Source organism: Podarcis melisellensis, assembly GCF_964234715.1.
Source record: "Podarcis melisellensis genome assembly, chromosome: 16".
NCBI lineage: Eukaryota > Metazoa > Chordata > Lepidosauria > Squamata > Lacertidae > Podarcis > Podarcis melisellensis.
In genome coordinates, this window is record NC_138533.1 from 12,832,711 (window position 1) to 12,845,199 (window position 12,489).

The following is a 12,489-nucleotide window of genomic DNA, read 5'->3' on the forward strand; positions in this document are numbered from 1 at the left end:
GCTGTACTTTTCAGAAGTCTCAGCCACTTCTCTCACTATAGCTCAGTAGTAGAATACTTGCTTGACATGAACAAGACCCTGGATTCAATCCCAGTCATTGCCACTTTTGTGTGTGTTTTTTGAAGGATCAGATAAGTGATGCGGAAGCTTCTTCTCTGTTACAGACCCTAGAGCAGGCACCCCCAAACTTGGCCCTCCAGCTGTTTTGGGACTACAACTCCCATCATCTCTAGCTAACAGGACCAGTGGTCAGGGATGATGGGAACTGTAGTCCCAAAACAGCTTGAGGGCAGAGTTTGGGGATGCCCGCCCTAGTGAAATGCTGTTCAGAGTACTGGGCTAGACAGATAAATACCAGGCCAAGGCTGTGTTCTAAGGAAGGGACAAGAGCTCAGTGGCAGGTTCAACCCTCATTATCTCCAGTTAAATAGGAAGGCAGCAGGTGACGGGGAAGGACCTTTCTCTGCACGAGACAATTGGAGAACCACTGCCAGAGAGCAAGATTCACCTAACGAGTTCTCCCAGTGGAAACCCTGAGCAATGGTTTGCACAATGGGGCTTCCCCCCATCTCCTCCCCCATGCACCCCTGAAATTGGCTCGGGGCTGGGGTCAGGTGAAACCCCAGACCAGCATATGGGGGACGGGGAGGAGAGGGAAGGTGGTTCTGTCTGGCAAGCTGACATGATTATGCTGACAGAGTGACTGGAAATTCCTCCCACAGTTGACTGTGCTGGATGAACAAATAGCTTGGCATAGTATTGGGCAGTTGCCTATGTTCCAAAGAAGGAAGCAGCATTCACAGGCTTGGCATGCAGTAGATCCCAGGTTCAAAGTATCAGGTAAAGGGATAGACACCTTTTCTCTGCCAGGGACCCTGCATTGGACTAGACAGCCCCACATAGTCGAGGCTGGTATAAGGCGGCTTCCTATGTTACAATGAGTCTTTCCATAAGTCACTACAGCTTCATCTTGAAAGAGAGCCATGCCCCACGGACGGCTGTCTCCAGGCACTGCCTGCCTGGTGAGTAGGATGCGTTCCGTCCATCTCCTGCAATTGTCTAGGGCCCACCAGTAATGGCAATGGCATTTCTAAAGGCCTTTGTGTTTCCCGACAGACCGCGTGACATTCGCACAAAACTGGCAAGATTGCCTCCAGAGATTCAGAGCCTGCTTAAAAAAAAAAAGGGGGCAAGCCTTAAACTCGGCAAAGCCGCTGTCAAGAGTCACCAGGGGGTGGGGGAAGAAAGAGAGGAGGGAGATAAAACTTACCTAAAGATAGGCACTTTCAAAAAAACCCTCTAGGATGTGGCATTTAGAACATTTACAGGCACACCTCGGAGATGTTGCGGGTTTGGTTCCAGACCGCCATAATGAAGCAAATATCGCAATAAAGTGAGCCACACAATTTTGTTTCCCAAGGCATACAAAACTTATGACTACACTATACTGCAGTCTATTAAGCCAGGTCCACCTGACTGCAGTGGCAGGACGGGGAAAACCCATCTCCAGCCCTAGCCAGCTCCACTCCCATGGCCAGGAGAGGGGTGACGGCGGCAGGGGGCTTCCTTCTCCTGGAAGCAGCCAAGCTGCCTGTAGCTGTGCCTGAAATAAGCTGCAATAAGTGCAATAAGATGAGGTGTGCCTGCATGTACTTACTGTTCAAACACTGTACGAAATGGCATACAACACTATCAGTGCACACCTTGCTGTCTATGGGGGGAAAGCCCCCTGGTGAGCCGCTGCCAGTTAAGCAGATGGTCCTGAGCTAAGATGGGTCACTGACCTGACTCAGTGCACCTTCCATTCTATAACTAGTATGTCACAGGATACATGTCTCACCTTCCAAATTATGTGATGAGGGAGAATGTGAAGCTAGCTGTGACCCCACCCTGTGATTCTTCTTCTGTTTCTGGGCCGAAAGGGGAGAACTGGGAGAAGAATGTGACAGATCTAGGGATATATCTCATTCTTTATTTAAAGAGCTCAGGAGAAGCCCCTCCATTCTACGCTCCTGACAACCCTATGAGGTAGGTCAGAGAGAGTATGTGTGTGAGAGAAAGAGACTGGTCACCCAATGAGCTTCCTGGCTGAGTGAGGATTTGAACCTTGGTCACCCCAGTCCGACAATTGAAACCAAATACGCCATTGTTCTTAAACCTGGGCCCCCAAATGCTGTTAACCTACAACTCCCATAATCCCTCTCCACCGGGTTAAACTGGATGAGGACGATGGAAGCCGCAGTCCAGCACAATCTGGGGAAAGTAAGCTAAGAATATATTGAAATACACCACATAGACTCTCGGAATAAGGTTCTCCACAACGTGTCTTTCAAAGAGGCTTCAGATCAAACACTCACCCCCACTGGCATACTCCATGACGAGGTACAGTGTCTTCTCTGTCTCTATTACTTCAAATAATTTAACTGCAAGACAAGAGGACAGAAGACTTTTAAGGGCGGGGAAGGCGGAGGTAGACTACAAAAAATTACAAAAGGCTCAGAGAGAAAGTGCTCTTCCTCTCTCCTGCATGATGAAATGGCCTGGCAGTTCGTTCAGTGCAGACAAAGAGGAAGCACTCCTGAACATTAGAGGTAATTAATGTGTGGAATTCACTGCCGCATGACGAAGCAGCAACAGCCGCTCACTTAAAGGCTTTCAGAAGAATTGCCACAGAGGTAGGAAAGCCTCAGGGACTCTCTCTCAATTACCCTTTTGGAAATTAAGTGCCTTACAGGTCAGAATATACTGTTTAAGTACATCAAAATCCAGTGGCAAAAGGGAGGGGAAGGGGGAATGGAAGGGGGCTCACCTATATTAGGATGATTCAAAACCTTCATTATTCGCACTTCCCGGAAGAGCTGCAGAAACAGAAGAGCAGAGCAGAAACAGAAGGATCAATGCAGGTGGATTTACACAGGCACAAACAGTCCTATGCCCCTTAGCTTAAGTCTTTCCCAACCTGGCAGCTGCCTGATGCTGTGGAATACAACTTGCATCAGCCCCAGATTGGGAAAAGCCTGGCTCAAAGACATCTGGGGCGACTGGCCGGAAGCTCCGACCTTGCAGGAAGTGGCTGAATGGGGTGGCCTTTGGAGGTCTGTTCTACACTCCAAAAAACTGCCAAATATCACAATCTCCAAAACCTCAAGCTTGGTCAGAACCTGCCCTCCCTCCCACAACCTTGCCCCAATCTTTGTTCTCCTTGGATTAGACATTTTTTAAGGATAATGTGTTACAGTAATCTGTTAATTAAAAAAAGGCAATCCGATTGCCTGCAATGAGCCTGGGTAATAAGCCGCTAATAATTGAGCCGGAGGGATAGGTGGGGGTGGCGAACACACAGCTCTCCCCCACCCCCGCCCGGCATCGGCTTGAGACAGGAGATTGAAGGGGCCAGGTTCAAACTCAACACAGTTATGATAAATAAGGAGTGTAACTTCCCTATAATATTTCCTTTATTTATAAAAGGATGTGGCAGGGGGTGGGGAGAAAAGGGTTTTCTGCTCAGGATCTGGTTGGCGAACGTCAGGCAGTTGGCTCTGCAGCCCTAAAGGGCGGGTCTCCTGTGACACTTCATCTCCTTAGCGCAAGGAACAGATGCTTGGGCTGATGCAGGAGGGAAGACCCCCACCCTCCCAAGCCCAGGAGCAGCTGTTCAGGCAAATAAATCCCTTTGCTGCTGGGGAAAAACACCACTACCAGCTCACAGCTCAGATCCTGCCTTGGTCCAGAAGCTGGAGGCAGATGGATATTCCAGCTGCCGGCTTCCACCCCCGCCCCAGTTCCTAACCTGTGTGCCTAGATGTTGAGGACTCTGACATGTGAGGGGAGGACAAGATAGTGATGGGCTCTGAAGATGAAAAACCATCCCAATCTTGGGGAGGGGTCAGCACCCTGCTCTGCCCTGACTCCCAGTATAGCTCCACCTCCATCCTGCAACCTTGAGGGCTGCATTTTAGCTTCCGTGTTCTTGGATGGAGTTGCAGAGCTTATGCACACACAGGTAAAAAAAAAAAACCACCAGCATAGTTGGGGGGAGGAGGAACCCTACAAGCACGCTGGCTGCATGAGTAGTTTCTGTAAGACCCTAGACACTGCCTGCCTGGCCCTGCTGGATTTCCAATAATTCAGTTCCCTCGGCTTTGAGTCCACAGCAATTAAGTAGCTGGTGAGATCCCCAATGACCGTTCCTGGGAAGAGCTCTATAAATTACTTCTGAAACCAAGAAGGCGAGGAGGAGGCGTCTGGGAGATATGGCAAAGCTGGCAGCCCACTAGACAGGCAGATGTCTGCCCAGGCTGCCAGCAAGGAGGCTTCTGGGCCAGGCGCACCGGATGCCCAACCAATGTAAGCAGAAAGCACTTTTGGCTCAAGAGGGGGATGCAGCTGACTGGTGTTGACAGAACATTGCACATACGAGACATTTTCCTGATTGGCTGAAATCTGGCCGCTTGGGTGGGGCCTGTGGCACTGAGATAGAAGATTATGAGGAGAGGAACAGATGAAGACCCCTACCAGACCAGGACAAAGACCCATCTCAGCACTCAGTTCTTAAAGCGGCCAACCACATGCAAGCAAGACCCTAGTGCAACAACAACTCTCCCCACTTATGATTCTCAGCAACCGGTTGCCTCTGAGAGTGGAGAGAGAGATAACATAGCCGTTATGGCCAGCAGCCAGTGACAGAAGCCTTAGCCTCCAGGATTTTGTCTAACTTGAACAACACTTTGCCTAAGGCCCAGCATAAGCACCAGCTCCACACTCTTCCTCCGCCCACCTGGGCAGTTGCAATGATGCCTTTCAAGGCACCTCCCGGTCTGCAGAGCAGCACTGTGGGGGAATGACTGGCATGTTTGCAAGATGCTTGCTAACCAGCGAGAGGTTAACCACAGGAAGGCCTGAACTGTTTCAAGTGAGCCCACACCAGTGCAAACAGGAACTGCCCTCCTGGGCAGCCATCCTCTCTCAAGTATATTGAGCATGCTGGTCCCCATCCATGATTCTGAGGAAGAAAGCTATAAAGGGTTTCTTTCGGGGAAGGGTTTTGAGAAAAACCCATTGCAGCTGACGGGGGGGGGGGGGGAGAGAGAGAGAGAGAGAGAGAGAGAGAGAGAGAGAGAGAGAGAGAGAGAGAGAGAAGGGATTTATCTTTGCAGCAACATTCCTTCCTCTCGTGGAGGAGTCCATGTGCTTGTGACACCTACGCAGTCCAGGCGCCTGCGGTGGGAACAGCAGAAGGAACATTTGGGAAGCAACATGGGGACGGCTACCTTGCTACCAACAGAGCAGCATGCTAGAAAGAAAGAAAGAAAGAAAGAAAGAAAGAAAGAAAGAAAGAAAGAAAGAAAGAAAGAAAGAAAGAAAGAAAGCTAGCTAGCTGCAATCTCCAGTCTTCAGTAATGCATCTCTCTCCTGTGCTGGCTGAGGGAGTGAGAGCAAGCCATTCACCTGAAGCAGGTATGGGGAACCTGTGGCTCTCCAGATGTTGCTGACTGACAACTCCCGTCATTTCCAGACCACGCTGGCTGGGGCCAATGGGGAATGGGAGTCCAGCAATTTCTGAAGGGCTCCACAGGCCTTTCCATCACTGGCTTAAAGCAATGCCAGAGGTTTGGGCCTAGAAGCAGGCAAAATCCTGCAAAATTGAAAGGGCCGTCATGTTACCTTGCAGATCTCGATGGACGGCAGAGTAGATTATAAATATTTTAAAGGAACAAGTAAGAAGATATGCAACTTGATCTCTTTTTATTTTTCATTACTGATTCTTATTACACAAAATGCCTTTTTCAGACAAAATATGGTATAGTTCAGGGGTCTGCAACCTTTAAGACAAAAAGAGCCACTTGGACCGAAGGGAAAAAAACCTGGGAGCCGCAAAACCATTGTGACATTTAAAACAGTGGGGTGTCGGGGCACACAATGCGCCTCCTCCCCTTGCTATATCCGCCCTGGAGCCGCGGCAAAGTTGTAAAAGAGCCACATGCGGCTCCGGAGCTGCGGGTTGCTGACCCCTGGTATAGTTTGTCCCATCCTAGGCTGGGTGGTGGGTGGGACAGAGATCAAGACAAGAGCAGGGAAGAAATGGAGAGAGGGGGGTGTCTGCAATTGTTTCAGGAATATAATCTTATTATTGATTTTATAATGTGAACCTCCATGGTATTTTTTCTCAATGTTGGTGGTCTAGAAATTTTTGCAAGCAATTGTTAATAGCAACACAAGTGTCAGGATAAGGGGCAATGAACTATACTGAGTGAACTATACTGACCCACAGCCAAGCCACTAGCTTTGGGTGCACTCTGTGAACTAGAAGGGATAAACAACCTTTTTTTAAGAGGTAGGGAGAAGAGGGGAAGCAAAAATCCTCAGAATAACAGCACTTCACATGGGGAGGCCATGCTCTGAAGTTTACAATACAGCTGCCACTAGAAACCTAAAGCCTCAACTAATACCCCAGAGCTATTCTCAGCAGGACACTTCCAAGCACTGGGATCAGCATGCAATGCCCATAAATTTGGTCACTGGTGAAGGCTGGGAGAAAAACCTTTGACCCTCCTGGAGTTTATTCTCCCTGCAATGTTTTTGCTGCTTCAAGTTTGCTCTCAATTGCAGTCACAGCATACGGGGTTGGTCACTTTGTGGCCTCTTTTAGCTGTTGCGAGGGCCAGCCTCTTGTGGATAGAACAGGCTTCTCTTGACAAGCCAGGCACCACCACGAAGCCTCCAAAGCAGAACCAAACTGCTCAAGGGAAGCAATTCCATGCTGGTCTGCTGCCGGGGAAAGAGAGGTCAAGCCCCACCTTCAGCCACCAGCAAGCTGAAAGGCAGTGCTGAAAGCTTCAGCAGGTGGGAAGGCAACGCAGAGCAATCTGGGCTGGAGAGGGAAGCTTCTGCTCTGAGATCCAGGGAGCTGCTGCAGAAACAGAAAACCCAGCTGGCTCGCTCAGCCTTTTGTTTACAAGGCCGCGTCAGCAGCTGCTGCCGCCACTGCCAAGCAGAGTCGCAGTGGGACTGGCTGGCTGTGTCAGGCCCGGAATCAAACAGGACCCAAAGTCCAACTGGCTCTGCGGTCATCACTTTAGCCACTGGCTGCTGCTGCTGACAGGTGCAATGTCTGCAGGTTGTGCGCACACCACTATGGGGACACGGCGAGGCTAATATCGGGTCTCAGCCAGACACAAGCCCAACTCTGATGAGAGGTGGGGGATTATATCAAAGGGCAGCCAAGTAGAGGAGGAGGAGCTAAGATGCTTCTCTGGGCTGACAATGGGTGCAGATGGAGAGAAATGGGGAGGGGAGGTGGAGGAGGACAGATCAGTCTGCGCTGAATTGCTTGCTCTCTGGCCTTACCTTTTATCAGGCTGAACAGTTTTCCCCAATGCAGGGAGGAGGAGGAAAAAAAGTAAACAACGCCTCTGCCATCTGTACAGGGCTAAATGTTTTGTTATAGGGTGGAGATGTGTAACCTCTGCCCCCAATTAAGCCCACGACACAACCCTATATGGCCCACCAGGCTCTTTTGGTCAAGTCAGACTCACCTGGCCTAAGCATGACACCATATGTGATGCCAAGTGCAGGGCCAGCAAAGATGCAGGGTGATAAGAATCCAGCCCAGCAGATATGGGGCAATGCTGTCAGGGGGTGCCTAGTCTTGGGTGTGGGAGCTTCACTGCCCTGGGCAAAGAATCATGAAGGAGAGAGGGAGAGGATGCAGGAAGCATGCTGAAGGCAAGAAAAAAAAAGAGAACGAAGTGGGTCTCGACAGCTGGGAGAAGAGAAAGGGATTCCTAGGTTGTCAGCAGATCACCAATTTCAAGACTGGACATTCCCCAGGGACAGGATGTTTATGCAGAGCTCCAACCTTTGGACATTTTCCATGTATCTCTCATCTCTCCTCTATTTGTCCCTGGATTCTACTACTCCAGCACTCCTTTCCAAAGCTGCCCAATAGCCAATGGCAGTCAGAGCCTCCAATGTTCAGCCACTCTGTGACATCATGGAACCCTCAGCCTATCACTGACAGAGACTTCATCAAACACCAAACCAGTATGAAATCTTTTTGTGCATTTACAAATAAATACAAAGTCCTTACTCTCTCAGTATGTGGAACAAGGAGTGAGCAGCTTCACAAGAGCAAACCCAATGAGGTAGCAAAAGCGTGCCACGCAATCCTACAATGATCCTCAGTTAAGTGTATAAAAATCAAAACTACCCACACACTCCTTACCTTCTGTAAGCTGGAGGAGTTCAGCTGCGTCTTATCAATTATTTTCACAGCCACCTGGATGGAAGGACACAAAGAAAGGTCATGTTAGTCTGTCTTGTTAATTGATGTAAGGATGCATAACAGGTGACCTGGGCATTTGCTAATTCTCAATGGTACAACACCATTGCCCCCCCCCCCCAGCCAGGTATGTGAGCTGTAACCGTGTATCTGAACACAGGGGCTTCTTTGAAGCATCCCTAGCTTTTAAAAAAAGAATTTTAAGAACCCAAGTCACTCTGGAAGCTCATTTCTGGACACAGGTCAAGTGTAACAGTAATGCTATCAGAGTGGGGCTAATCATTCAGGAGGCTGGCTATTAACCCTGATTGCAAATGTTTTCCACAATTTTGGGGTCTTAGTGCAGAATGTTGGTATCCGCTTCAGGACCAGGTCAGCACACTTCATGGCCACCTGGGCTTGGTTCAGAGATGGAATCAGTAAAGTGTTTGTTTGTTTGATTACTTATTCCTATTTATAACTTTTCTTATACCTCCTGCCCTCTCCAAGACTGAAGGTCAGCTGCAAGCTTCTTTGCGGGCGGAGATTTAAACCCAAACCCTGTAGCTACAAGGACACAGTGCTTCTTCATATTTACACAGCATTTCCCCTGAGCGTTCAAGAGTGCTTTCGCATGCAACATTGCATCAGCAATAGCACAATTGTGCCCATGATGCAGAGGAGTGCGGCTGACTTAAAGCCATCTCAGGGGTTTGTGGCCAAGGCAACATTTGATCCAGGTCCTCACACCCTCAGCCATGACATCACATTGGCCCTTATATGGACAGTTCCATCTAGGAGGGGAAATCATTCTGCAATGTCTGTTTCAAGCCTAAAGCAGCCACACACACACACACACACACACACACACACACACAGAGAGAGAGAGAGAGAGAGAGAGAGAGAGAGAGAAGGCTCATGGTGCATTCCGCTGCAGTTTCCCCAGACACTGTGCTAATAAGACACTCTGGGAGATGTATTGTCTTGAGTGGGTGGATGTTCAAAACACTCCCCATTACACCACTTACTAAATGGCTGCCTGCACAGCTATTGCTCTCTAGGCAGGCTGTTACAAGGACGGGCAATTAAGACACAAGGCAGAATTTCCGTCTCCTAAACATCTTTCCACAGGTCACTGATCTAGAGACACTATCAAGGAACAGACTTGCATGTACAGAAAGGCAGCTCAGTTTCCAGAACCTGCTGCTGTCACCACTAGGGGTTTTGGGGTGTTAGAAGCTGGGCGGCGGCATACAAGCTATATCCTTCCATCTTGACGTCTCTCAAGTCCAGGGTCCTGCCCTGATGTTCAAATAGCTGGGCCTTGCGTCTGCCAGCAAGGGCAAATCTTACATTTACAAAACAGAAATGCCTGCATCTCCAGGCAGACCTGGCAGACAACAATGTCTGAACCTGCTGCCAGTCAGTGTAGTCAATACTGAGCTACATGTGTCAATGGTCTGACTCAGTACAAGGCAGCTTCCTATGGTGCTCATAGTTCAAACATGCCACAATCCTATGTAATTTCAATTAGTTGGGTTTGGTGGTGGTGTGTGAGTGAGCATTAAGAGAAACATAGCCAGCAACCCGCAAAACAAGAGATGGAACCAGGCCAGCTGCAACTCCAGTCGATCGGAACAAGGCTGGTAATTGCAGCTCTTGTCAAGTGGCAGGGAATGATTGTAACGAGCACAGGGACTCAAAGCAATATCAGTGCTCCAGTTTCCCCTGGCAAGCTCACCCCCCTGCATTTAAAAGACTTCTGATTCCGCTTCATGGAATCCCTAATCATGCACCACACACACACACACACAAATCAAAATTAAAAATTTAAAACCCTGAAAGTCAATTAAAATGCATGTGCAAAGCTAGCTGATTAGGGATAGTTTACTCCAAAACACAACCTTTCACATTTTTAACAGAATTCTGTGCTCCTGTGACAAAACAGAGCAGTGGTTATGGGGGGGTGTAAGCAGGAAGATGTATTGTGAAGGATGCACAGGAGTAACAGACAGTCGTGCAAATTACAGAAATGACAGGCCCTTTGCAACCACTGCCCTGCAGGCCTTTTAAAGTACCTCCATAAATAGAGGACTAAAAGCCTGTTTTTTTTGTTTTTTTAGAGAGAGAGAGATTCTGGCAAATGCTACACCTAGGAAAAAATTCAGGAGGAACAGCATTCCATGACGCTAGGGCAAGAGGCGTGACAAAGTCACTAGTTAAAAGAGCCCTGTTAGGTACGAAACTAGGCGCCCCAGTGTAACTTCAGAGCTGTATCAGACATGACCAATCAGTTGTGGAAAGCTCTGATCAGCAACTAGAATTTCTCAAAAGCTGCTTTAAGATGGGAATGAGGAAGCGGATGCACCTACAACTCACTCCCCCTTAAAGAAGTGGTGGGTGGGTGGGTGGATGTTTGGCACCAGGAACTGCAGGAATCTAACTGGGAAGCACCAAAAGTCGAGTATCTGTGGTTTCACTCACCGCTAAGACTTTAAGCCAACAGAAAGCCTTTAGGGTTATAGCCAATGGAAATTAATTGATCTAAGTTCATCATGTACATAAATCTCAATGGGTCTACTCTGAATACAACAAATACTGAATACAATCTTTAATCTGAGGCCTAGTCTACACATGCAGCAGAATATGGAGTCAGACCACTGATTCATCTAGCTCAGAATCAAGCCATGGTGTTCCAGGGTTTTGGACAGGAATATTTACTAGCAATGCCAGGTACTGAATCTGGGACCTTCTGCATGAAAAGCATGTGCTCCATCACTGAGCTATGGCCCTTCCCTTAATAATCAGGAGCAGCCAAACATCTCAGGCTTCCTCCTCTCCAAAGCTTGGGGCCTGGTGCTTAGTCTAAGCTACAATTCGCCTAATGAAGCCATTTGGCTTCTTCCTTATTTCCCTTCAGGCCTCCCGCAGCCTGCCCTTCCTGCCTGTTACATCACTGAGTGCCTGTCCTGGCAGGAAAGGTGCCAGTATGGCCCTTATCGCATTCTATGTGTGAAAACTCAGCCAGAAGGGGAAAGAACTGGCTATTCCTCACGCAGAGCCCTCCGTATGTATGGCACCGAGTCGCCAGGGACCTCAGACAAGAATGCAGGATGTGATGTAGTAGAGGAAGAACAAACAAGGCGGGCAGGTCAGCTTCAGCCAAGCCACTCCTGCTCTCTTCAGTGGAAGCAGGTATTTCCCTCAAGGATCCTCATCAGAGAATTGCCTGCAGCATGTGCTTACTAGCTTCCAGGAAGCTGAGTTCGGCTGCTTGGAAAAATAACCAAGAGTCCAGAAAACTGTCTGCCTCACAGGGCAGCAGATTCCATCTTGATGAGCAGTGGGCAGGGGGGACTGCAGATTCTCCCCACACTGGCTGAAATACTCAGGAGGAGAAGGTAGAAAGCATCTAAAAGCTTTGCAAATGGAAAAGCTGGCTTTTTTTCCAAGGCTGCATGTTAGTTCCTCAGAACTAGCCCTGGAAAAAGCTTGGGGTGTGTGGTATGTTCAAAGTGCTTCACTAACAGAAGGGAGTGTGGTACAGTAGACGCAGCATGCCAACGTCTCAAGAGGAAAACCAGTAAAGGCTCTTTTGGTACAATGACTTTGGTGTGGTTCAGAGTGGAGTGGGGTTCTCATTTGGACAGGCACTTCAGTGGCCGGAGATAAAGATTTTATTTCAGTAGTATGTTTTTACTGCTAAAATGTGGTTTTAGAAACAAAACAAAATCCATACGCAGTGAGAGAGAATATTTGTTTTTTTAAGATGCAATGTACTGGCTTTAAACCTAAGAATGACAATGTGCTATTGGGCTTTCCTGTCTCCTCTTACTGCTGCAGCAGCTACAAATGCCACCCCAACCCACCCAGCTGCTTCTGAAGGTTAGGGGACCTCTTCAGAGTTGAAGAATGGTGGAGCGGAGACAGTGACAACTGACCCCACTGACTAACTGCACCTTATGCTCGTTCAAGAGGCTCTTGGGGACCAAGCCGCAGTGCTTATAAAGGTCATCTACCCAGAGCCCTTGTGGATAGGAAGGATTATAAATCAATTTATACATGACTCAACAAGCAAAGGGCCCTTTACATATATTACTATGCAGTGAGTGCTGATGCAGCACAGCAGCTAAGGATGGGAGATATATCCATTTAAATCTCAACAAACTCACTAGGTGGCTCACTAGGCCACCCCCTCTCAGCCTCAACCATTCCATCTTTTTTCAGTT

General features: G+C 48.5%; 1 protein-coding gene across 14 annotated transcripts in view; it reads right to left on the minus strand.

The window, feature by feature from the left end:
• Positions 1-12,489, minus strand: part of MARK2 (microtubule affinity regulating kinase 2) — a 111,553-nt gene that overhangs the window by 22,379 nt on the left and 76,685 nt on the right. For all 14 annotated transcript variants that reach the window (XM_081891421.1, XM_081891433.1, XM_081891431.1 and 11 more), the window contains exons 3-5: positions 8,225-8,278; positions 2,810-2,858; positions 2,358-2,423 (exon numbers count right to left, since the gene is read on the minus strand). In XM_081891421.1, coding sequence (XP_081747547.1) covers positions 2,358-2,423; positions 2,810-2,858; positions 8,225-8,278 — 169 coding nt within the window. The remainder of the gene's footprint in view (positions 1-2,357; positions 2,424-2,809; positions 2,859-8,224; positions 8,279-12,489) is intronic.